Here is a 27,142-nt window from a genome sequence, read left to right on the forward strand (position 1 = left end):
CTCGCTTGCTCACATCAAAGAAATGTTTTGAAAGTCCCTTAAGCTCCCTTTAAAAAGTAGATCTCCTTGCAATATAAGGCTGGGCAATACGACCGTAGTGTGGGAAAAGCAAGCTTGGCTAATGATTTAGGAAACCTGTTTGTGATGTTAATTTCAAAATGATTAAAAACCTTAAGTGTTTGTGGATATGCTTTGGGGGCTTTTTTTATGATGTTTTCTACTTTCACTTTTCATCAGAAAAAATACAAAAAAAGTCAGAGGTAAATTAACTTTATTTTTTTTTAAAAAAAGAAAGGTTTATCACGCAAGGCAACAAAGAGAAGAAATGCAAACTGCTATGAACAGACCACAGGACCCCCGCACCTCCCCACCTCCACACACTGGCAGCAAAGGAGTTCTCATTACAACCAAATCAAAGGAGCAAGAGAACAAGACTCACATTGTTCTGATTGTGTTTACTTACACTAAAAACATTAAAACTGGACAATCTGAATGTACAGTATAAGACAGACAGTTTTGATTTCACATGAATCCAAACACAGAACCTTACACTACCTCTTTTAGTTTTTATTCATGGTTTTTTGTTTTTGTTTTGTTTTTTTAAAACATTTAGCCGACAGCATAAATGAAACAGGAAGGTTCACAGCTATGCAATACAACTGATTGATCACCTTAAGACAGACTATACATGTCGCAATGGGCACTTCGGGGGAAACGGGTTCACAAAAAATAACGGAGAAGCGAGGTCCCGTCCAGTTTTTTTGTTTTGTTTTTTTTTAATTAGATTTTTTTTTTTATTGAAGTAACATCAAACCTGCATGTTGAGGTAAGCATGCCACAGGGGAATACAGAGGAAGCGATTCCCTTTAAAAAGGACTCCCTTAACCATATCCCCACTCACTTTGTAATTCGCTTTGACAGTAAATCAATTCTTAAGCCTGGCCCCTTGGACTCCTCCAACCCTAGGTCCTCCTCTCTCAACATTCCTGCACACATGAATCACTCCAACTCCTGGCTTCTAGAAGGCATTTCCTGCCCGGCCCTCTCTCTCTCTCGTTCTCTCTGTCTGACTCCTCTGCTGAAAGCTGGGCAGGAACTGGGCCGAGCTTTGATTTGGACCCAGAGGAGAGCCGGAGGGAGGAGAGCTCAGCTTAACACAGAACCCCGGCTCTGGTACTGCTAAGAGAGTAAGAGACATGGAGACTCGGGATGTGTCTGCACACCCAATAAGGGCTACAGTGCTTTATCCTTCAAATTGCAATGTGAGCAGTGGCAATATCACTCCCAGCACAAAAGCCAACCCAAGGGAGCGTCCTCCTTAGGATTTAAGTGTACATTCTTTCTAAGACAGATGTTTATTATTTCAGGTCTGAGACCATTTAACATGGAACATCATCACAGATTTTCGAGAACAATGCGGTATGTACTGTGAGGACTTACTGACTTACACAATGATGGAGTGGATAGCAGAGAATTCAAATATTTTATCCAAAAAACAACAAAAGAAAAACAACAAAAAAATACACAATGGGAACAAAAGGTGGCTCTTTAAAGCTGTACACCTGCTCAAACTTCCCTCTAGAAATCATTTTGATGCCGAATCCACAGGATATGTACACACAACGTTTTGCCGGCTGAGCAGACTCAAAAAGACCAAAGCAGCTCTTAAAAACAACGGTCTAATTTTTTTTTTTTTTTTTCATATTTACACAAGTGAAACGTACATATTTTACAGAGATCACTGCACAAAAAAATCACAAATGGAGAGTTTTAAGAGTGTAGGACGAGTGAGGCTGCAGCTGAGTGAAAAGGGGTCATATGTCATGACAAGGAGAGCTGGCCTACTGTGCAATAGCTGCTGTGTGCACGTGCGTGTGTGTGCGTATGTATGTGTGCATGTGTTGTCTGCAGATGTGCATCTTTTTAAAGACTTCTTTATTTGCGAATGTTGCAAGTGTGTGATCTCATCCTCTTCCCCTCTCAGATCATGGCTCTTATCACCAGTCTCCCTTTGACCTGGTGGAGATAGGTGCTCTGCTCTGACTCTAAGCTCTGATTGGTCAGAGCCTCATCCTCACTATCAGCTGGCTCCTCTTTGACCTTGATGACCCCGTAGTGAGTGTCTGGGAGCTCGCTGCTCGAGCCGCTGCTGCTACTGCTGAGCGTGTGCTTCCGGATAACACCTCCAGGGGGCAGCCTGTCCTCCTGCATGCCCTCTACTTCCTCTCTGTGCTGCTCCTCCTGCTCTTCCTCTGATTCCTGCAGGTGTGCGCTGGGCTGACGTAACTGCTCAATGGACTTGGACAACAGCTGCAAAACATATTGCCTTAATATTAACGGTGCTATCCCACAGTCAACGGTCGCCAAAAATCAATCTTCAATGAGAGAAAAGCAAAAATAACTCGAACTTGAGGTTTCTGGCTTTATAACCAGAATTGCAGCTTTTAAAAACAAAGGTATTGTCCTCATAAGTCTATTTATAGTCATAATAATAATAAGACATGCAAAAAAAAAAAAAAAACCTCAGTCATTATTTGGTAATCAAATAAAGCAAACACTTCACAGTCCCTGTAACTACGTCATTCCCCATTTTAAAACTACAAAAACTAAAATAAAACACACAATGTCTTTCAAGTATTTCATGGTTCTACATCATGTATTGCAACAAAAATATGTTTTTCTTACACTGGATCAAAAAAGAAACACTTTAGAGCTGGAAAGGACCCTGACATGTACATTATTTGGAATAATAGAAAACTAAATTCTGTATTTCTTTTGACAAGCGCAATCAAACACCAATATCTGTTTAATGTAAGGCCAGCTATGAATGAAATGTTTCTGACTGATGCATTTAGGAGGGTTGCGGGTAGATTAGCCATTATTCCTGCCTTTTATGTGCATAAATAAATATTCTGTAGCAGTGACTGGACCATTAAAGGGGATTAGTGTCACTTAGTTGCATTATAATATAAAGCCTAACACGTAAAAAGGTCTTGCCAACTGCAAATCATGTTTTATTCTTTAAAAAATAGTTTATATTCTGCACAGTTCTGCTGCAGGGAGAAGAGAAAACATAAGACAACATTCTCCCTGCAGCATCCTCTCTACTGGCATCTGTGAGCACATCATATTACACTCTCAACCTGGATTATTTATTTAGCATAGCACTTCTTCTTCTTTTTCATACTCCCATTACAAATGTTCTTTCACCAATCACAGCTACAATTCTCCATACTTGTGTCTTGGGGCTTTGCTCAATGGCAGCTAACAGTGCCATAATATGATTATTTGACCACAGGGGGGCTCCAGAAACAGACAGGAAAGTGTTTCCCTCTAAATGGCTGGTAACAAATAACATTACAGCCTACAGAATCCGTATATAAATACCCTTTCAGCTACAGGAATTAGCCTCCTTAGCTTGGCACTAGTAATCAGAGTTCATGCCCCTTCCTAAGATCCCTAAGCGCTTCTAAATTTCCATTAGTGCCCCCTACTGTTGCTGGCACTAAAGGATGTTTCAAAGCAGCTGTAGACAAGCCTCTGCTAGGAAATTAATTAGGGCAATGTTTCAGAGATCCCTCTCAATAAACACTGAGGGCTCATCCCTGATTAGAGGCCATTTATAACCTCCACTTAAAGAGGCTTTATTTGCAATCTCATTGGCCTGAGTGATCAGAGCCAAACCTGTTCACGTTTTGCTACACAATATGTCCCTATTCTTCCAAACCTCCCAATAGAATCAGATTCACAGAATACTTAATAAGATGATAATATGATTTTAAAACAAATTTTTGGCTTTCAGGCACATGTTTTGTTACAAAAACTGTTAAAGTTGTGCGTCTGTACTGCACCACCAAAATCCAGCTTGTGGAGCTTTGTGCTTTTTATTATTTCAAGGTTTAAGCTGTTCTATGGTTCCCATGGCTCTAGCAGGGCTGAGTGTTGGGACACATCAGTATGAGAGCTCACACAATGCAGCCTTTCACAGTGTCTGCCACCTCGCACACGTCCCTCAGCAGCATAATTAGACTCAGTGTATTGGGAGGTCGCCTCGGCCAGCTCGCAGAAACACAAATATTGCCACAAAGGAACAAAATGCATTCTGGGCACTTTTTTTCTTCATTTGATCTAAGATGAATTGAATTTCACAGAGTTAGCATGTGAACAGCACTGATGCCTTAAGTTATGATAACAAAATTAGTGCAGGGGAAGGATTTCTTCCCCATTTGAAGTCAGGCAAAAGGTCCTGGCCTTGCAGAAATAACACAAGGACTTCAGGGAAGAACAGGCAACGGCCCAGGTCAGTAAACTTGAGCGGCCACGGATGCTTTTACAAAAGGCTAAAAATAGAGGAGCATTTGTGTGCTCAAAATGATTAAATCAGACTCCCTGCAGTAAAACAAGACCCTGTGAGGCCCAAACAGGAATACAAAATGCTGTGAAAAGATATTTGAAAGTCAAAATCCTTCCGTGCGCATTAATATTGATGACTAGCACTGTACCTTATTTATATGGACCTGCTGCTGGTATTGTTTCTGTTTCTCCAGGAAGTGCTGGTGTTGCTGCTGGATGACAAGTTGAGCCAGTGTGTTCTGAGGCAGCGGTGCTGACTGGGTTCTGTTCAAGGGCCGGTGTTTTGGTAGTTTTGGCCGAGTGCTGGAGGGACGATCCTTCATGGCCAGGGGGGACTGAGAGTGTGATGACATGGAGCCTTGGCCTTGTCAAAAGAAAAACAAAATCTCTTATTAAGTTTCTCCCAAATTCATGACATATAAATGACGTAATAAAGTTGTACAATGTGTAAAATAATATACTTGGCACAATCTTACCAGAGGAGAGTATCTTCTGCTGCCTCATTTGCTCCTTCTGGAGGAGGTGTTGGAGGAGAGCCTGGTGGCTGGGGCTCACCTTAGACTCCAGGCCTGTCTGAAGGGGCACAGGGCCCAGCAGGTGCCCAGGCAGCCCGTGCTTGATTTCTGTTGATCTGTCTTTCAACCCCATAGCAGCCTGATAGAAGAGTAAAGATAAAAAGTTGTAAATCTTAGGGAAACAGAAGTGAATCTCTAAAACTGTGAGTTAGTGGCAGGGATAGCTCAGTAGGTAGAGTGGCCGCCGTCATGATCGAAAGGTTGGGGGTTCTAATCCACTGAACGGCTCCCCTGAGGTACCTCTGAGCAAGGTACCGTCCCTACACACTGCTCCCTGGTGCGCCTGCTTATTGGCTGCCCACTGCTTCACTGAGTGAATGGGTCAAATGCAGAGAGAGTAATTTCCCCACGGGGATCAATGAAGTATATGTTATTATTAAGACCATTTCTTTAACACGTCTACTTCAATAATAGCTTTTTTTTATGAATGAAAATTGCTCTTGTTGCATATATGAGTAAAGCTAAGGGTGAAATCGGACCATTGATGGTTAGAAGAAGCTGATGCACAGACCGCTGTGGAATGTGCCAGAGAACTAAAAGATGATATATCACGTGTTGTGCTATCAGGAGCTGCACTTGAGTGGACTTGGACTTTTTTAAAAGCTGTGATAAATGAGGTAACAGGGGAGGATAAGAGCACGCCTGACCCAGAACAATGTTTATCTAAGGTCGATAAAATCATTTGGGGCCGCAGGTCAGTGACCTGTGCACCCAGACAGTCACTGATGGCAGGTTTTACAACCTACAGAGCGAGTTGAAACGTTGACGCTGACTAAATGGCTACACTGGTGTATGCAGAAAGATTTCTTGTACGAGTAAGTGTGCAAAAGTGGTACTCACACTAATTGGCGAGGATGCAGTAGAAAGCCCCAAGGAGATGTTGGGTAAAGAGGGAGATGTGTATAAGCTCAGCATGGGGACAGAGCCCTCTGGTCGGAACAGTCTTGGCTGGGAAGGCCATCTCTACATCAAACATGTGGAATAAAGCAAAAGAGAGAAAGAGACAAAATTTAACAGGAGGTTGCAGATTTAGGAATCCAGCTGAGCACAGTTTCACAAGCCAACATGAGCACAGCCATGACCATAATGACCTATGATAAATAACAGCCCTCCTCACTGCAAACAAAGAGGTATGAGTTTTAATGTTTGGCGTTTAGGAAAATAATGGCACCACTGAAGATGGTATGCTATTATAAAGCAATGCAAACCTCTAAATCTACCGTTTTATCCTCAGCTCCTCAGTCCCTAGCCAGCCCTCTGCCTGTTCCTACTCCCCAGTCCCCACCCTCAAGCTACTCTCTCTGAGAACATCAGCAATGGGGCATACTTCCTGTACCCAGCTGAGCAGTGGACCAGCATGTGGTTTTGGAACAGCCATGTTTATCCTTCCAACCCCTACCAGTACTCAGTGACCTGTATGTGGATATCCGGCCCGTATTTGACCCAAGGGACCTGTTCCCTCTGAAAAAGGATACCTAATGTAACGGTGCACAAACACGCCTTGCTTTTGCAACAGGCATGAGGTCCATGAGCAGCCCCGCAGTCCACCGGTGTCTCGCATGAGAGCCCCGGCTAGGGCCGATACAATAGCAGTCCTGTGTGTTTATGTTGTTAGCATCTGGGTGTCTTTGGCTACCAGTGCCTGGGATATCAATTAAAATCCACAGTTTGACTGTCTTCCTAAGCCCCAACCTTCAGCCCGATGTCAGGGCGTCTCTCCCTTCTCTGTGTCACTGGAGGTCCCAGGGAGAGTAAACAGTGATGGTTAAGCAAAACACAGCTGCTCTGTTAAGATTGTTCAGAGATGTGTCATATCTGCCACACTTTATAATGGCCTGCTTTGTGAACTCAATCTGAGGGGAGCTCTGGTCAGTAACTCAGCCATGAATCTATTGGGAAACGCCTCAGAACAAATCAGTATAGGAATGCAGCCAGGCCGGTGACAGGAACACAACGACAAGCCAACAGCAGCCTTGCAGTCAAACTACAGATTTTCTTACTTTGCAAAGCATAAAACGAATTCTAAAGTACATCTGGAAAGAAAAAAAAATGTTTGATAGAAAAAAGATGTACACTTAGCTGCTTTTACGCTTAGCATTTTAAGACGGGCTAAATTTATTTTCCTACATAGTGCCATCTTTATAAAAGAAAACATGGGCAATCAGCATGTGGGTCGAGCTGTGCCCATTTAATGTCAGTGTAGGGAGCCATTTTCACTGAAGTGTAACAGACGGAGGGACAACTGGCTGTTTTTATAGCTGCAAGCAGAAGGGCAGAGAGCCGTTTAGTGCCCTGACTTTAAATGATTATTTTTTGCTATTCAAATGATATGCCTGCAGAAACGCTTAAGAATTTAGACCCTGCTGCTTTATTTTTTTGGCACAACAGTTGCAGTGCATATGATTTATAAACATACCTCCGTTTTTGTGGTAGTAGGCAGAGAGGAGGGTCCATTTTCAGCCCCCAAGGCACTTGAAGCCCCTATGGGAGAGCTGGGGCCAGAGCCAGGGGCACTGTTAGTGGGCGTAGAATCTACAAAACATCAAGGAGTTAGACGCAGTATGCGTGCTCACACTCTGCACACAACACACATGCACTGAGGCTTAGCAAAACAGCTGTAAGCCTCACGACAGCTTAATGCGTATGGTCACAGCTGCCTGATTACAATGGTATTTTTTTACATCAAAGTGCAATAGCCATCATGTAATTATAATACTACAACATATGCTTGTGTTGCTTTTAGATAATATTTTAAGAAGTGATAATAAGCTATTGAAGATTGTCTGCACACGTAACAGAAAAAAAGGAATTCAACACGTAGTCGGTTATGTTACACACCCATTAGCTCCAAAGCCCTCTTTTTGTAAGGAGTCATGATGTTTCCATCTCTCCTCTTTAGCATGGGGCTGCTTCTCCTCTCCGCCACCTTCTGCTTCAGTCTGGATCGTACCTTTAGGTTGGGCTCGGAGGCTAAAAATAAAAGACATTTTTCAGTAAGTCTGGATCGTATGGAGATAAGTTATGCTATCATGTGAGTGTATTCAAACAGGATGTGTTTATACAGCCTCAGTAAGGGAATGTATCAATGAAAGAATAAATAACAAGACTAACATAAAACAAAAAATAAATATGTCCAAAAAAAAGCATTGTTGTCATGCCCTGACATGTTACAACTTCAGTTTCGTAGAATTTCCAAGCAGGTTTCAGATAAATTAAATGAGTCAGGATTGGGCCCATTTCCACCTCATCTGGACTAAATTAGGTTGAGCAACACACAGGCTCTAAGTGAAATAGTCCGCTACCTGCCGCCCTGGTGACCACAGTCTGATACAGTAGCAACAGTTAAACTAACACAAAAACATGGCAGATGTTTGAGGCTCTCCCCACACTCTCCTCTTCCTAATGCGAACCAGAGATACCCAAATACACAATCAGAGCACATTACCAAAAAGCCTCACTCACACACAGCCTGGCCTCAAGTGATCCAGACTTATTATTAATGCACTTCCCCCTCGGCGCTGACCACCAGTATCCTTCATGACAGACAATGCTTTCAGACTTTCCCATTTTTCTTTATTATGGATTAAATATGTTGATCAAATGTTGACGTTTTGGCTCATTTTATTTTATTTGAACACTTTTTAAGTGGGTCAAATTTACTCAGCAGGAATGGTCTGGTCCAAGACTGCTATTCTAATAATGCTTCAATATAATCACCAAACTTTTGTAAGATACCCGAGATGACTTTTTCTACAAATTTTTGACAAAAATTGGCAATTGAGAATAAATTTTTGCCATGCAAATCAATGCCTATAGATAAACAGACTGGAGGTAAATGTTAAGAATGGGAAGCAAAAAACAAATAGACCCTTTAAATAAGTACTGATGACATGATCATTAAGGTTGTTGGAAGAACTATATCTTTGACGCATTTGACGAAGAAAGAGATAAACAAGGACCAGAGGATGAATCATAGAAAAGAATTCATTTTGAATCATGTAACCATCGCTTATATGGATGCAACACTTTTACGACCACTGAACCGTGACTCTGTTAGTTATGTCTTGCAAAGACTTCCCGTCAACCTTTTAGGAATGAAAAACTGCAGCTACCTTCACACATAAATAAATAAGCAGAATGGATAAGCTGATTTTTTGACTGAAAGCCAGAGCACAAAGCTGTGCTAAAGTTATGTAAACCCTCTGTTACACAATAGCCAACCTGTTTCAATTATTTAGCGGATCAATAATTAAACAGGCCTTCCGACATGTACAATATACAGATATACTTTACATAGGGAACACTGCGGGGAGGAGGAGAGGGAGAAGCGATGGGGGCAAAGCTAGGAGAGTGGGCCAAATGCTGCTATTTCTGGCTTTTGTCAAAAGCAGCAAAACCCTCTTCCCTAATACGTGGCACAGACCTCTAATCCTGTGGGTGTGAGGTAGAATGAAAGAGAGCGAGGGAGGAAGAAAGGAGGCAGGAGAGATAAATGGAGAGAAAACGCTGTTGGGAGTCTTATGAATTTGCTTCACGCCCTGCTGCCTTGATTGCTTTCTATTTTTACACGCTGCTGCCACCAAGCTACGCATCCCAATTGGTCGCCACGGGAACGCCAGACAGCAGCTTGTGAACAAACACTTTCTCACTGGTCTCTATGGGAAAAAAAAGCCCGGATACGCAGTGCAACAGGAGGTAATGATGGCGGCGGAAAAGCATAAACTCTGAGCACCTGGGTCACTTCTGTTCCGACGTCTCAGTTAATGACAACATTACTGTGCGGTCGTAAATCAATCTCCTTACGTTATCGCCACTTAATCAGAACTTTAGCTCTGCTGTCACTGTGAGCACTTGTACCCATTAGAGATTGGACCTGGACAGATGGCTGAGTGGAAAGCTAAGGTGTGTGTTCTCTACATAAGGAGGCCAGCTACGCATTGTTTTGGGCATCCTTGTTTTAATTAATGCTGAACAGAAAAAAAAATAATAGTGCTCATTATTTCAGAAACATTTTTTTTAGCCAAAGGTGCATTCCTTTTCACCTTAGACGTTCAATCTTTTAGGATCAGCACCTTAATTTCTTTTAATAAATCTTTCAGATACAAAAATCCGATTATATTCTTAGCACACAGGCTCCACACAAACCTCACTTTGTTTTACTTTGGGCTTTTTACAGTTTTACCTTTGCAGGATTATTTTTGAAAATCTTTCCTGCACCTGCTGAATGCACACATTTAGTAACTGGGTCAAGACTAGGGAGGGTGTTGCACTTCTTACTGCTAAGCTGCAACTATTCTTGCCACAGACTATCGCGTGCCCTCGGCCTGTTGCAGTACCAGGAATTGAAACAAAGAGGATATATACCGAGTAAACAAGTTAATCATGTAAAATTCTTTAAACTACTTGAGTGAGTAAAATAGCGACAATGACACTAACACTATTGTTTACTTTTAGGCAAGATTTACCAACTATTATCAGGGCACCTAATAGCAGAGGTCATAATTAGAGACTAATAATCTAACAGGTTTGCACTCGTTCACTGTTACTCATTTACTAAATTTCAGTTAGTTTCAAGGTTTTCCTAAAAAACACAACATTTGTTTAGGGTAAGCACTTGGTTCCCTTTTTTAAGGGTGAGGAATTAAATGCAAAAAGCTTACTTGAATATGAGAAAAGACAGCTACTGATCACCAAGTTATGAGCTTGTGAAATAAACGCTGCACATGCATCGCAAACCTCATCGTTAACCTCAGAGTCAAAGAGTAAAAGAGGATGCTGAGCCGCCCGGCCGACTGAAGCAGCGGGGAGTCTAACGCGGCGCACTCGAGTCTTCTCCACTTTGTTTTGAGAGAGCTATCTTTGCTTAAACAAACAGTCCTGTCGAGGTTCATCCTGCCAGTGCCAGTTCTAAGACGGCAACACCTGCCAATCAGCTATCAGTGACAGCCGGTGGTTCGGGGAACAACACTACCTTTGTGCATCCCCCTCGCGTGCCAAGCTCTCAGAGGGCTTTAATGAAGACAGGCAGGAAGTGGGGGAGGAAGGCCTGAGCAGGAAATGACCACATATAGATCCAGGAATCCAAAGGGTTAGAGGGTTAGAAGTAGATTTATCAGTGCAAGCGACTGAGCCATAAATGGATGCACGAATGTGTCTGAGAAGCGGGGAGAACGAACTGTTATCCTTCCCCCTTTTATTTGTTTAAATGGGCCTTTCTGTACTTGCACTGAAATGCAAACAATGCCATAAACAGTCTCTCTGTTGTGTTAGATAAATGATTTTCCACTTGTTGCACCCCTTACATCGTGTCTTTGTCTAAAGGTACGTCTCAAAAGTATAAATAGATATTTAGAGGAGATATTCCTCCTCCACTTCACAAAACGGTAACGCACATCAGAGATCAAGATGCAATATAAATAAAATTTCACACAGCTTTCATTTACCTTTCTAATATTTGCTCTTGACATGAACTGGCTTTATTTTATAAGGTATAATTCTTCTTCCTGATCTCCAAATTGTGTACACGCACAACACGACAGGCCTGTAGTTAAATAACTCAACAAGTAGAACTGTTTTCCAGTGTAATTAAAAGAGACACAGAAGGGAAAAGAAGACAATATAATTTGATAACCTCATTGCCAAATTATGAAGCTTTTAACCTGGCAAGCTTTTATGCTTTTGCAAACCAAGAGCTGCAGGAACTCCTCAAACTTTAAACCAACAAACCTGAGCTGCTTTTTAGTGACAACCTGTGTTTTTTTAAAATAGTTTTTAAAGCCCGTAAGTCAGGAGAAATTATTCTGCCATAATTCTTTCATTTACCGCTAATCAGCTTCAGAGAGGCCTTTGAACTGGGTTTATTATTATAACATAGGGAAAAATGTGGGCCTTGTTAAGCTAATATTGGCAAGCTAATATTAGCACAAAAAAACAGCAGATCTATGCTTGTGAAAGAAAAACATGTGAAAATTGCAGTGCCCGTGTCTGTCTATCATGTTTTAAAATGATCCAAAAAAAGAATCAAGAAGACAAAAAAAGAAAAAAACAAGTTAACTTTCGCATGTTTTGCGTTGAGCCCTGGAGGAAACACGGGGGTGGGCGCAATGAGCCTAATCTTTAGAAAGTAATAAAATGACTAGCAGAAGAAAGCACACTGAAATAGTTAAATTAGATGGCTGTATATTTATGTATGTACAGTATTCATATGTATTTGCATTTTTATTTCAGTGGTGTCTGCATTTGCAAATTAGCAAACCTGTCTTCCTCAAGGGGAAGTCGTCCTTGCTCTCTACGGGCGACGGCAGAGTATACTGGCAAGTGGGCGATGTGCCGCCCAGAGGTGGAGAGCTTTGGTCCAGTGATGTGTGGTGAGAGGACCTGTTAATACAAGAATAAATCAAATAGCTGTAATATATGTTTCTGTGTGACCCAAACATGGCATTTTATCGGGCTCTAAATCAGTGGAAAGCACTTACGTATACCAGAGTTTTGGGTGCTGAATGAAAGAATGATTAGCTCCATTGCTAGCAGAGTCTTTAGCTGATTTGCTCAACAGAAACTCTTGGAGTTTCTGCTTCACTTCCGTACTAGCCACTGCACCTGTGAGACCAACACACGGAACGGAGGGGATTGGGGTTAACCTAGGGCTATGATTAACAACATATAATTCCATGCTTGTTGCTTTCAGATATCTGTTTCTATATCACATTCACCATAAAACTGAGATTCAGATCTGCCCTCTTCTCTATAATCCTTTTAGAATATATTTACTAGACTCTCCAACAAAATTATGTAGGAAGATCTCCCCCTAGTGGTCTAAGAGCACTATATTAGTCCTGCTAGAGTGATCCTGCACAGAGATGTTCTTTCAAATCAGGTGGTTACAGTTGCAGGGTACAGTTTCAACTTTGCCCTGACAAAGTCATAAATCTCATCTATTATTAGGTATAAGGTAAAAACAGAAATGAAATACTATATCCGGCTCGATTTTCATTGTGCTGTTCAAAGACATTTTCCCCTAAACACTAAACTTAAATGTCACCTGCCAACTTTATGTCATTCGCTGGTTAAGTATCGCTGCCATCATTGCTTTATTGTTTTATTGTTTCGTTTTATCTGATGTTTAAAGCACATTTGAGCTGCGTGGTTTACCTTGTTGCCAGACGTCATCCAACAGTTTGAGCAAATACTGAGAAAAGCAATAGCCAGAGGGCAATTTCTCCTCTAGTCACGCTCACCTGTGCAGTCTGAAAATTATACTTTCCATGATTTTGTATTTATTTATCTTTTGTATCGCATCTAATATGACTGAGAACTGATTATCACCAACCTAAGCACAGAAATATCCAAAGCATCTGCCTGACTAAGATTAAGAGGTAAAATGTGTTTATATTAACTTATCTTTATTGTTTTGTATAGTACATCTATTAGTTATAACAGCAGATATTGGAAAAGATTTTGTGAAAGTGTTTATTACAATAAATATTTAGGTTCATGATGCCTACAAAGGTGATGCTTTCCACATTTATAAAAGTTTTATAATAGTGGTGACAGAAGAGGTTCTTGGTCCAAAGGGAATATTTTAACGAGTGTAACACCAAGCTTTACTGTAGTGAAGCTTTCCTATCCAGCTGTTGTATGCATATTGTTCTTCAGCCGTTCAGCTAATGTGATGTGTTAAAAAGAGGATTGATGGGTTAAAACGTGTGGCCCCATGCTTGCTTTCATCTGTGTCCTTTAAAAAATATATTAAAAAACTATTGGTAGCGGTGACGGTGTCGAGCTCTTACTCTCTCTGGAGCGTTCCTTGCCCCTGAGGCTCAGGCTGGAAATGTGGTGTTCTCGTCGATGCTTCTCCTGCTCCTTCTCCTGCTGGCTCTGCTGCTGCTGCTGCTGCTCCAAACGGCGCTCCTTCTCTGCAAGTTCCTGCTGTTGTTTCATGGCCTGGAGCTCCTGCTGAAGCTGGGAAGCATGTAGGCATCACATCAGCATGAACACAGCACTTTTTTTAAATAAATCACAGTGGCTTTGGCTAAATTTTGCACTTTCTATTTTGCAGTGATGGCTAACTTGACGGTAAAAAACTAAAGTCATGCTGAGCTAATGTATTGCTCAACACTTTGCCCTGCTGCGCTGAGTTGTTTCCCCTTTTTTGCACTTTTTTTGATGTTTTCCTTAGTTATACAGTTTTCTAGTGATCTGCTATATGTCATGCTGTTTTGTGTTGTTTTGTGTTGTGTTGTGTTGTGTTGTGCTGTGCTGTGCTGTGTCTCCGTACAACTGTTCTAACCTTGAGGTGCTCCTGGAGCTGAGCCTGGTGCTGACGGGTCAACTTTTCATGCTGCTTCTGGAACTCGCTGATTAGCAGCTGCTTCTGGATTTGCTGCTGTTTCTGAATGAGGAGCAGCTCCTGCTGCAGCTGCCTCTCCCACAGTCCTGGGTCCGAGCCTGGCCCCAGCATCCTCAGATCTGTGCGGAGGTCCAAAGGAGACAAGGGCTCCACAGCCAATGGCACGTCTGGTTTAATATCCACTGTGGCACAGAAACGGCAGAGCAAAAAGAGATTTGTCAGTCCTAATTGTACCCTCAACAACTCAAGTCGGAATCAGAGGAGGCTTTGTGCAATCTATAAGGAATCTTAAAAGTTACAGATGACAGAAGCAAAGTGAAGACTAAAGAGGAGAGAAAGACAAGGTTCGGAAAGGAAAAGCAAATTCTATCCCATGATCCTCAGAAACCTGCAATTATAATAGTTTCTATAAACAAACACGGGATCACATCCGTCAGCGCAGAGTCTACTGGGAGTAGCTGCATATGGACATTTGGAACAAAATATTTAAGTAGTTATGTAGAGTATTTATATAAGCCCTGTCTTCCCAGTTGATAAATAAATAAAGGGATTCTGTCAGGCAGATATCCCTTTTTAACATAAATAATTTAAGGTGAAGTAGATTGGGAATCTGTAAGTTTGCAGATCCATGCTTCTGTGATCTCTCTTTTTCTGTTCTCGAGTGCAGATGCTGCAATGTGCGCATTGGTAAGAGCTGCCTCTATTATAAGTAATTGCCAGATACAAAGTGAGAGGGCATCCCTTTGGTCTCCAAGCTCTATATATAGCCTGTTCCACAGAGAAAATCGATTGCTGGTTAAGAACATAGGAGACAGGGCTACTTCATCTCTCTTCTCCATAGAGGATGTTTAGTGATTGTACAATATTTTCCTTATTGCTTTGCCTTTGCTTTAATCCACACTACTCTATCCAGTTTAAGTAACATTTTTTTTCTGAAGAATCACATCTCTGAACCAGCTTTAGGTATTATAAAAGGTATTCGTGTGTACATTTGGCCAGTGAATAAAATAAAAATGTCCAATCGCTAGAAAAGTAGACATGTTAGTCATGCTGATCATGGTGTGACATTCAAGGGAAGATACGCATTGTCCAGACTGTATAATGCCGCTTCCATTTTTAAACCAGAGAAATATTCAAAGCTACTTAAAATTCCAGTGGAGCTGGAGGGGAGAGTTATTGAGTGCATTCATTGCCTTAATCTTCTCGAGGGTCACATCTGAGAGAACAAATACCACACCACCTGTTCTTTGAAAGCTGAGCGAAAACTGACACTTCATATAATAATAATCTTTCGTTGGGTTCTGTTACGCAATAATACTTTTTACACTAAAATGCCACAAAAAAAAAGGTTTAAACCTGCTAAAAAAAAGAGCCAGTAGCCAACAGTTAGGAAGCAGAAACCCCCACCCTCCACCCCCACCCCGTTCACTGATGCTGTGAAGCTCACTGGCGTCCATTTGTTTTGCCGTGTAGCCTGTTTTTCATTGCCACCATTCCATGTGTATGCGGCGGTGATGATTATAAATAGAAACATAAAAGCAAGTGGCGCAATCCTGGTCTGTGACAAACCCCACACCCTAGTATCCACCACCGTAACTTGCCGCTGCCATGGCAACGCTGGCGACGTAATTATGTCTCCCCATTCTGCAGTGATCGAGTCTCACTGCATGTCATCTTCTGCCTACATTGTGACATGTTGACTATTATATCAGCTTTTTGCCTCTTATATAAGAAAGGAGTCCCCACTAGAGAGAGAGAGAGCGAGAGACAGAGAGAAAGCATTACAAAACCCACCAACACAAACACTCTCACACACACAAATACACACACGCATATTTGGGAGAGAATCGTTGGTTAGGTGATAAGTTGTCTTAAAACATTTTCAAAAAAGTGAAGGCAGCTTGAGGGGACTCCCGTGCTGTATATTTCCTCTCTGTGTTCTAAAAACAGCTCCAATCAAAAGACAGAAGAGGGCAACAGCTCGGCAGGCGCGGAGAACAGGCACCTGTAGAACAAACCCTTCCCGTCTGACAGGGAATATTAATCATGGCTTGCAAGCACTTTACAAAGGACTCTTTTGTAGCGGACGCTGTTCCAGGAGCAGCCGTGACCCTGTGAACCGTCGAAGGGTTCGGAGAGTCAGACAACATTAGTGCTACTTTTTCATAATGGACCTAAATATAGCAACAAAAAACACCTGCTGCCTGAGAGAATTCACTACTGTGATACCTAATTAATCTCATATTTCATTCCGTACTCTTACTGCGACTGGCATTAAGGACCTCCACTTTGATCTGCACGTCAAGCTGAGCCTCCATCACAAAATCTCATACAGTGGTTTAACATGATGGGAAGGGGGAGGGAGGGAGGAAGGAAGGAGAGAGGAGGAGGACCATGAAAGCTTAAGCCACCTTTGATAACCAGGACTGTATGCGATGGCCCTTGAGGAAACCTTAACAGCCTCATGTGCCTGTTCTATTCTTGTCTGGTTTCTGTTGGCAAGAATAAAGCTGAATGGAAAGACAATGTTAAAGGAAAAAAGTAAAGCCCTAAAGCAAGGGTGGCACTGTTCCAACCACACTGAAGCATCTACCTTTTTAAAGTACAATTTGCAACTAACAATTCTCATCATCAATATTATCGTCCGTGAACAGTCCTGGATATCGTCTCCGCTATTGTAAATTTACAGTTATATAGATGCATTTAAATAAAATGCACCTCGAAACTACCCAAACCGAAATGTGCTGTTTCTGTATCAAAAAAATACGGAACCACCAGTAACTAGGTCTAAATATAAGTGCTTTTCTGAGCAGGGTCTTAATATAGACAATGTGCGAGAGGCTGTCACAGTTGTGAGGCCGCCTGCTCAATTTAACATGGGCAAAAATAAAAGAGCAGTGTCACATTTATGTAACTTTCAGGTCCTTTTTCTAAATGATCACTCACAAGGAAGAGCCTTCCACTTCTGGTTCAGTGGTCTGACTGGAGATCATGGATAATTTTGATGAGTCTTGATTGGTACAAAGCGCACAGAAGTGTCTCTAGGCGGTGGTAAACATGAGATTTATGAATGACAGGTCCCAAATTTGTTTTTAGCACAAGGGAGCAACAAGCACCCTGCCCCGTGCCCAAATTCCTCCCTGTGGAGGGCCTGCCAAGGGGGGATTGGGTGACTCATGGCCTGTGACCACACTCCCAGTGCAGCGTCGCACCGCCAGTGTCCCCAAAGTGTTTATTTCTATAACCGATCTGCCTCTCATTAGCCTTGGTGGCGGTTAGGGTGACAATCACGGCCTTAATTTGAGATGTTGGATGGTTATCTTTTTTTGCCTCAGGCCACATTAGCAGACTTCCCATCGTAGAGAGACACATCACCAGTGACACTACTATTACACATGAGGATACCAAAAGACATATGAAGATGCACACTGCAAAATATTAACACAATAAATCAATAACGCAGGCTTTGTTTGACTTCCAGGCTAAAATAATGCTTTAGCATTTTTTGAGAGCTTCTAAACTGACTATTAAAATGAGGATGGAGTTATTAATATGGTAAACGGTGTCTTCTGACTATAAATACTGCAGGTATTCTTAACCAGCTGTTTGCACCTGGGGGTATATTCTGGTGCCACTGTGTGAGACTGAAGAAAAAAGGCACATAAAGCTTCTGTTCACTCACTTCTGTTCAAAAATGTCTGTTGGTAAACCAGTTAACAAGTATTAACATAAATGCTTATTTAGGGCTTATCTGGGGCTTAGTCTAGTTTCAGAGATGTGTTTAAATAACAATAGCACTCGTGCAACATGTACTATGGAGTCTATTCAGAACACATCCAGTTATTTCATTACAATTCTGTAATGAAATAACCAAGTGCTAATATTCTGTAAATATTAGCACTTTGATTCTAAAAGTTAAGATCAATAAATTAGCGTAAAAAAATTTCAGCAAACAAAAAGGATGAAATTCATATAAATGCAGCATTAGAGGTTGTTGCTGTTATGTAACTCGACTTCCACCAGTTTTCCCAATAACTGCTTTTTTTGTTTGATGAAATTAAAACCCGTACAAGGCCAAAAACATCACTACAAGTGCAGCTGTAGTTGTGTTTTTCCACTGAACCACAGGAGTGTGCACAACAAGAAGGATACCATCTTCACTTTGCTGATACTGCTCCTAGACCGTTATGTATAATTTGCATTTTATTAGTTATTTGCCCATTTGAGCATCAAAATAACGAAACACTATGAACTGCACTTTAACCGCGCATGTTGTGAACGTTTCGTGTGAAACAGAGAGGGTTGCTGATCTAAATTCCCTGTCTGACAGTATAAATAGAACCAGATACAGAAGATGTTTGAGGGCAAAAATAAGCTGATGCTTGGGACTGCAATGTGGTGCTGGATCTCTCATTAAGTGCCTTGTTATTTTGAGCAGCTGGCATGTCTAAACCAGGAAACAGGTCTTTATTTTTAAGACTCAGGCTCGTCCTTGCAGCTGAGCCAGAGCTGCGGTCTGCAGGCTATCTACTAACAAAGAGAACTGAGCTGAGCCACCACAGGCCTCTCACTGAGAGGAGCCAGGAGTCCAGTTGTCTCCCGTCCTACCGTCATAGCTAATCGTCTTATAAAACAACATATATATGAAACTGTTATCCAGGCACAATGTAGAAAGCCCAGCAAAGGACAAGTAACAACTGGGAAGTCCTTCTGTAACACGGCCAGCTGATCCTAGAGTCACTTAAATTCCAAATAAATCAATCAGCAAGAGTCAATTACCTTAGCTCGCTGCACAACCGCAAACCCTCTAACCATCCATTAGCATAAACAACATGAATATCGAGATAAACAGTGAGAAATATGCATCTTGTATTTCTAATTTTTGATGATCAAACTGTTATAACACTTCTACAACATTTCAGAAGCAGAATCAGTTCATTCTCATAATGAGTCATTTTCATGCAGTGAAACAAAATAAAATTCTTTGTATTATTTTGAACCATCTCTTTTGCAGTAAGCACTTCAAACACAGATGAATAGATCAAGGATATGGACAAGGGGACTTGAAATGTAGGCCACTGTTATTGTCTGAAAGGTCCCCATTAATATTTTACATGCAGGGAAAACTAATTACTTTTTTTCCCTGTTTGTCAAGAGCCCATCTGAAGACTGTTTTAATCACAACTTTGATGGTGCTGTCACTGAGCAAAACAAAAATGCAACGGAGCCCTCTTTCTTTGCCGATCCGCTTGAAACGGCAGACAAGTACAGTATCATATAAAAGGTCAAGCAGTTTTCTTTAGAAAACAGTTCACAACAAACCTATTCAGTCAGTGCAAGGACCGCGTCATCAACAAGAATCCGCACAGATAGAGTGTCATGAAAATATAACAGCCAATGATTGAGCTCTCCCCGTGTCTAAAGGCACTGTACCTGCTATGTCTACAACTCTTTCACAACACGCAGTAAACTCACGGAAAGACACCTCTGAGCAGCTTCCTTAGACAAATAATGTTACTCACTGTGGACTGATTTGCTGTAAAGTGGAAAGAAAAAATTAAACAGACAAATGACAGAATCCTCTATAAATATCTGTTCCAAACCATAGTTATATCAGGACCTTGCTGAGATGGAATGATAACGCACAGACGCCTAATCTTAGCAGGCTAATGCCATAAGCTGAAAATAACTCACCTAAGAATAGCTGACCCACAGAATAAGCAAGGAGCCCGATTTCAGGCGCTCTGTATAGCTGTTGTTTGGCTCGTAAGCCGCTAAAGTCAAAGGAAGAAAGCTCTGCTCCTGTAGCCTGATAGTCAAATAACCTGCTCTATTGACAGACGTGGAATGTGTCATCTCTGTGTCATCCCCGGGACTTATTTTTAAATCTTTTCACGTTTACCCCACTGCCTCTTCGTGTTTTCAGTTTGCTTGCCTGAATCTTTTTGGTATTTTTAAAATGTACATTTCACTCTGGGTTTTTGGTGGTGTTTTTTTTTTTTTCTGTTGGATATGCTTAAAAAAATCTTACTGTACATGAAACTAAAATTATTCAACATCCTGTTCCTCACATTGTGGGCTTATTTCAGAAGTAGTAACAACTTAGTGGTCATAGCACATTAAATTAAGCAATGGTATGACTTTGCCATTACTCATGCTTCCCAGCGATCCAAACAAGAATGGAGTTTTTTTAACTCTAAACTAATTTCTCCAAACATGTTTTGAATTTTATCAATAGCCGCTTTGAGGGAAAAAAAAACAAAAACCCAATGCAAATACGGTGTGACTCATCTTTCGACAATACAGAGAATAGAGCTTACTCATACTGATGTCATGTACTCAATTCAATTCTCAGGTCAGAAATAGAAACAGTCGAGAGAGAAACCTTTCACATGTCCCCTCAGTATTTCTATCACAGTTCTTCCTGTTCCCTGAAAAGTGCATGCTGACATGGAAGCTTGAAAAACACAGCATCCCTGTCATGTTCACACTGACTCGTTTCAGACAAGCAGAGCATGGGAACAGCGTTAACACACATTCTCTCATTTTAGCAGAGCACTTTTTAACTCAAAGCGTCCTCTGCGTCTAAATAGAGAAGCACAATATTTAAAGCGGCGCATGTTATCGCAAGCTTAAATACCTCGATTCAGGAAGAAGTGCCTGGTCGTACCACGCTGCTGTGCTGAGAAGCTTTGAGTTCTCTTTTCGCACAGAAAGAGAGAGATCGGGCGAGCGCAAAGAGTTGAGAGTACGGGAGAGTGAGAGAGAAGGACAGAGCGAATGTGTGCACGAGAGGCACAGTGGATGTAAGACAGCAGGGAAGTAGGAAGAGATTTAAAGACAGAGGGGAGACAGAGATTGGGATGCAAAGAAGGTGGAAAAAAAAGGATAAGGCATTCCTCAAGGGGAGTGGAAACACCAGGCTGTGTGATCACCTGAGTTGTTCACGTTGTGCATCTTGCTCGGGTTGGGGAACTGCTGGTGTCCAACGCGCCCTTCTGTTATGGAGAAACTTGACTCGCCCTCGTAAATCGTCTGCAGCATACTCCACTCAGCACTCAAGTCTCATTGCAAGCCTTGTGTTTCCTGACACCAAGAGCCAACCCTCAGCCACTCCAGGGGAGAGACCACGACAACAGGCAACTCTCTCCCTTCCTCTGTCTCCTCCTCTGAGAAACTACTCTCACTGAAGCGCAATAACACAAGCAGCATACACTCTCTCTGCAGGGCTGGTACTCTCCCGGGTGCCCTGCTTTAGTCTGTTCCAAACACTAACACAGTGTTTGGAGAAGAATCCAGCTTCTTTTCCTATTTGCCTCTCTCTCTCTCTCTCTCTCTCTCTCTCTCTCTCTCTCACTCTCTGTGATTTTTTTCTTCCTCTCTCTTCAGCAAAGTGTCTGATCAGAGACTGAGAAAAAATGTAAAGCTGAGTTGCTAGGAAAGCCGTGTAGTGTGTACTGAGCACCGCGCAGAGGCAGTAATGCAAGCTGGGGAGGGAGCAAGCTTCATTTGCATGTGAATCAACAACTGCGTGGCCCACAGGTGACAGAAATAGAACAATGGCCAGCCCTGGCTAAAAATAGGTCAGGCGAGGCGCAGGGATTGGAGCAGCATTGATGCGTTTAAAAATACCACACCAAACACAGCTGTCTTCTTCAGCTCCTGCCAGAAGGCATGTCTCCTGACTCCCTCTCTGCAGATGGAGGCTTGAATCCTCTATTCTCTCTTTTCTGATTTGTTGAACCTGTCTCTCTCTCTCTCACACACACTCACTCTATTTATGTCTTCATTTTGTCCTCTCAGGTATATGGATGGAATGATGCATTTTTGTTCTGATGTACCCGCGAGAGGGAAAGAAACTTTACATGTGCACTCGATAGCAGGCGTTTTGCAAAGCAACTGATTGCCTGTTATTATGAATCACAAAACCAGTGAAATGGTGTATTAACAATTTTTTGCGATGGGGTATTTCGACAAATGCAACCAAACACCGGTGCTCTCAGGCGTAATCTGCATGTGTGACAAAAACGCAACAGGACGTGTTAAGACGAGCGAGACATCTTAAACGAACAGAAGAGTGTTCATTTAAGATGATTTAACATGTGGAGTGTTACCTCACTGCATTAGCTCGGTATATGTGTGGGGTTCAGTGTGTATTCAGGGCAGTGATGCTACTCAGGAAGCATGCTTTCAGCTAACCAAGGAAGCCAACTGTAAGATGCCATAACAGCATGATCGTAATTACATAAACCTCTCAAACTGTGTCAAGAGCACTTTTCCAGGATTGCAAATCCCATTCCCTTGAAACACTCTTGATACTGTTTAATGGAGGATTTAAGAACAAACAAAACACTACACTCCCCATTTACAATCAATAGAACCTAAATTCTAAATTCAAGCACTAAGCTGCTATATATACTTGGATGTTTTTCATTAATATTACAAGACAAAGATCTATATATTCCCACTGTAGCCCATAAAAGCCAAGTCACATGTTTTAGCTGACCACTGATGCAGGGCTGGGTTTGTGGCCAAGCAGCCTGTGCCTTTAAATTTTTCATCTTCCTTCATAATTTGACCTGTCCCCCAGCCAGGGGCGTGGAGCCAGCATGGCTATTTTTAGGTCCCGAGCTCTGACGACTGGGCTACAGAGACACAGAGAAGGAGTTTTACTGTGTTGTTTCAGCTGGACAAACATTTAACCCCTCAATCCTTTTTATCAAAGCACAAACCAAGAAGCCAAGAAGGAAATGCACAGCTTGCAGGCTTAGCCCAGACACAAAACACAACTCTGGGGCTAATGTTTGAGCATGTTGGCTGATTTGATTATTTATACACAGAGCCATCAGCAACAGTGTTTACAGTTTTTGGGGAGGTTATTTTTTATAGAAAACATATAATGGAAAACATATCTTCATATAATCTGTACAATAGTAAGGAAAATTGCTTCTACAAAAAAAATACCAACAGCATAAAACAATCAACGAATGATTGAGTGAATGTTTATAGCGCGAGTGATACCTTACAGATTAAGTAAACTCCAGACTATGGTAGAATTTATGTCAGATATGTGAGCGATAACAAGCCTTCAAGTTCAAGGTAAGGATGGCTAAAGACCCAGAGCTCCATCTGTCACAGTATCCGTCACACCGGGCAAGCTCTGACCCCGTAGGCTGGCCTTAGTCATAGGCTAAAGCATAATTAATCAAGAGAGGAAGTAAAGCTGTCACGTGAATGACAATTATTATGACAAAGAGATTTCTATTTTAAAGTCCTATTTTATTATATTCTATTTCTTCATCAAATCCTAAAATTAAAAGGCCCCTGTGCAATGTTCGTGTGTGTTTTCCACTACTACACAACAAAATACTATATTTAATATTTTTGCCATTAGGATGACTAAAGATCATGTCTGGCTTAGTGTTATTTTTTGATTTACTTCATTTTTTTATAGAAACGACAAAACGTACACACAGATTTATGCTTCAGTTGTTCTACAAATGTAGAAAACACAAGCACATTACTCTGCTCTATTACAGGGAGCAGACACACATGTTTAAGTCCCAGTATCTTTTTGAAAAGAAGTTCAGGTCAACCTGCCCTGGTGCATGTCAGAAAAACAAAACAGAAACGTTTCACTGGGACATGTTAGCGGAGATTAACCTACACTTTTTATTTATAACTAGCTTCCTGAGGCTGATGAGGGATTGTGGGATTGGAAATAGCTGTCCAATAGGCAGGGTCCAGTAAACCTGCAATGTGGCAAGCCCATTATAGCTCCTACTGCGTCACTGGCGGCCTTTGTCTACTTTAGTCCTATTAAAGCATTTAAGTGTGAACGTCAGCGTCCCTGCTGGAGAGCCACTCTACTCTGCTCTCGGGTGCCTGGGCTCGACTGTCTGTCACCTCCCTCACATCAAACACAAACTATGTGTCTCTCTCTGTGTATGTGTGTGTGTGTGTGCATGTTTTGTCACCAGAGCACTAATGTGGAGTGGGGAATTATTAGTGATGAGGGAACAAGTGGGCTAGATCAGTGAAGGGCTCATAGCGCTTTCCAAAATTAAATGAACGGCCATTATAAGCTGTTTTAAAGAACACCCTATACAAACATATAGCACCCATATGCACATTACCATTATGCTGTTGCCGTTTTTAGATTGACTCTAACTTTGTCAATTAACGTGCAGCTTTCATGCTATGTGAAAGAAATTGATGCTCTTAACCCATTGATTTGTTTATTTCAAATGAGTCTACTCACAATACTACAATCACTGTAGCAGCTTCAAATCACCTCTTGAAGTTCTCTGGCATAATCACTATAGCACTGATGCCTTGTGACACACTGTGCATGATGAAACCCAGCAGGGAGGCAGAGTGAAGAAAGAAGGGAGCAGAAGTAAAGTGTTGCAACAGACATGGGAGGTGGACGAAGCTCACTCGTTCTAATTTGATCTGGCTAGGAAATGTCTTATTCTCCTTAACAGAGGATGACCTGCGTGTGGGAAGGAATGAGTCAGGTCTGCTTTGTTGTTCTCTGTTATTTGAACTTCAAAGGCAACCATGCAGCTCAGCGGGGGTGGTGGCGGGGGTCATCTACTGTTAAATAATCTGATTACACAGTGGATATCCAAGCACTCTTCCATGATCTTAATCGATAAACTATAAAATTCATTTCCCTGGCTTTCTGCCTGCAATGGTTCAGATTTCATCATGTCACCTTGGGAGGACTGTGGCGGATGTTATCATTGTCGAGTACTTATTTCTCCATTCAGAGGGGGATGCTCCTCCCCAGAGAGGAGTTGCATAATAACAGCAACTTCTCATAAGTTACCATGCACCTAAATGGCACCACCCTCTCCCCTGAGCTTCGTCTCTCTGTAGAGGCCACCACGCAGCTCCAAGGGCACCCCTGGTACATGAGGGAAATTACCTCTCCACACCAATTACTTCACCACCCTCCATACGTCAGCCCCTTATGAGTCACCATTGCTAACTGTGGAAGAAATCTTAGATCAATTTATAGACTCATGCCAGACTCTACATGAGCAGCGCAGCATACTCAGACCTCAGAAAGTGTCCCAGCTGAAAGCCAGGGTTGAAGTTTTGTCACTTCAAAACAGCCCATTTTCCCTTTACCCTGTAGCCAGTCTCATAAAAGCACAAAGGCCCTACAACTGCTGATTTGAAGGTAAAATCCAATTAGCCTGTATATCTGGGTGAGTTATGCGAGCATGTTTCCCCACTAATGATTCTGGGTGCTCTTGCTTTTATTGGGTTATTTTGTCTGGCTTCCTCTGGAATTTCCTGTTGGACTTTTCAGGGTGATATAGGTTGTACTTAACAGGTTGGATCAAATAACATGAAAAGCATTGAAAGGCGGTTATGTTTGGCAGTTAATGTTGAAACACTGCCGACAAAGTTTGGCAGTGCTGCTCCAAACACAAAAACAGACATGGAGTTTTTTGCATTTCATGTGAAGACTCTGTACGATCCAGACAACTAAACTGCATTTTCAACTAGATTTTGAAGTAAGCGTGTCTTCTTCTGCATTGTGTTTGTGAAAAACATATTTTTTTGCAATCTGCATTTATGTTTATTGAGTCAATCATATATTAGACAGGGTGGAATCCATCACCACACAACTATTTTCTTGACCTAACCAAACACAAAGCTAAAGCAAAACTCTTAACTCAAATATAATATAAATAATATAAAAATATCTGCAAAATATATATATTTATATAGTGTCAAAAAATCCTGCAAGGTATACCTCCACCACTTCATCTACCTCCTTATGTGGACATAAGGACATTTTTTTGATGAGAACACAGTTTAGATATATTGGAAGGTACTTCTGTGATGGAAGTGTAATGAAAGGGTAAGAAAACAGAGAGAAGTAAAAAAAAAAAAAGAGAGAGAGAAGAAGAAAGTCTGAGAAATGCGAACCCTCTATCTGAGATGTAAGAGCAGACTGAACGATAAAAGGCAAAAACACAATTTCAAAGCATCCGCTTATTGTGAGCTGACATTGAGGTCAGTTTACTTTCAAACTTTGAATAGGTCCTTGATGCCATGCCTTCATCTGCTGCCATAGGCTTTCTAAAAATAGACATGTACCACAAAGGCACACTGGAAAAAGAGGGCTGCTCTCAGTACTTTTACTGATCAATGTGCTCATCTCTGCTGGAAACCATTGATCCACTGTTTGTATCAAATTGACTATGTTGTTGTTGTACAGCTTCCATCCTACATGTACTCCTGACAAGCCCGCTTTATGTTCTCCTTTGTTTCTTTTGCCAAGCACCATCCCTCATATTAACACAAACCATTGATCCTTTAAGAATATTGTTACATCAACAGGCTTAGCATTGATTAGACCTTCTGAAAGACAACTCTTAATGTCAGCTGGCATTTTAATGCACCGTTAACTAATAAATATAAAAGGGCACTTTTTTGCCTGGAACCATACTGGGTAGAATCATTGCATCAGAGGCTTTCAGACCTACATCACTGAAAAGCCTGCAGAAGTCAAATGTGGCATCTGTATCACACAAACACAAGGCCCAAGTGCACACATGTGACTCTGATGGAATACAGCCAAGCTTAGCTGACCTTAGAAAATCCCTCAGGGATTAATAAAAACAAAGGTTGTCTGTTCAGAGGCATCCTTCTAATCCACATCCTGCTAGTCAAGCCCATTTATGAGTGGATAATCATAGCATCATCCCCCAAGTTGCCTTGGAGCTATTATTCTTAATATGATAACATAATATATTTTTTTTTTGCTATCGCCACTGCTTTTGAGAAAACACGTTTTATCGAGCCTGTTTGTCCTTTGGCAAATTATCAGCCGAGTTATTTC

The 27,142-nt window shown here is 41.6% G+C and overlaps 1 protein-coding gene across 2 annotated transcripts; it reads right to left on the reverse strand.

The window, feature by feature from the left end:
• Window positions 1-260: 260 nt before the first annotated feature.
• On the reverse strand, window positions 261-21,787 carry hdac9b (histone deacetylase 9b). Of its 2 annotated transcripts, none has more exons than XM_085422731.1 (11): window positions 21,213-21,787; window positions 14,218-14,459; window positions 13,718-13,889; window positions 12,404-12,527; window positions 12,184-12,305; window positions 7,767-7,898; window positions 7,345-7,460; window positions 5,769-5,891; window positions 4,830-5,007; window positions 4,503-4,717; window positions 261-2,310 (listed from the first exon to the last, which is right to left on the reverse strand). In XM_085422731.1, the coding sequence occupies exons 1-11, from the start codon at window positions 21,319-21,321 to the stop codon at window positions 1,981-1,983; spliced, it is 1,863 nt and encodes a 620-aa protein (XP_085278857.1). In that variant the 5' UTR covers window positions 21,322-21,787; the 3' UTR covers window positions 261-1,980. The 2 variants fall into 2 exon arrangements, with proteins under 2 accessions (XP_085278857.1, XP_085278856.1); XM_085422730.1 differs by having other exon boundaries at window positions 12,404-12,534; window positions 13,716-13,889; window positions 21,213-21,780.
• Between the last annotated feature and the right edge of the window lie 5,355 nt (window positions 21,788-27,142).

The sequence above is a fragment of the Rhamphochromis longiceps genome, linkage group LG11 (assembly GCF_057381845.1).
Source record: "Rhamphochromis longiceps isolate RC_006_pf linkage group LG11, R_longiceps_female_GT1.1, whole genome shotgun sequence".
Taxonomy (NCBI): domain Eukaryota; kingdom Metazoa; phylum Chordata; class Actinopteri; order Cichliformes; family Cichlidae; genus Rhamphochromis; species Rhamphochromis longiceps.

Excerpts from the sequence above, each read along its gene's own strand:
- hdac9b (XM_085422730.1), bottom strand. The coding sequence starts at position 21,321 with ATGCTGCAGACGATTTACGAGGGCGAGTCAAGTTTCTCCATAACAGAA. Across the intron at positions 5,892-7,344 it reads CTACTACCACAAAAACGGAG|AGATGGCCTTCCCAGCCAAG; the intron begins GTATGTTTATAA and ends TGTTTGATGTAG. Across the intron at positions 4,718-4,829 it reads GCAGAAGATACTCTCCTCTG|GCCAAGGCTCCATGTCATCA; the intron begins GTAAGATTGTGC and ends TCTTTTGACAAG.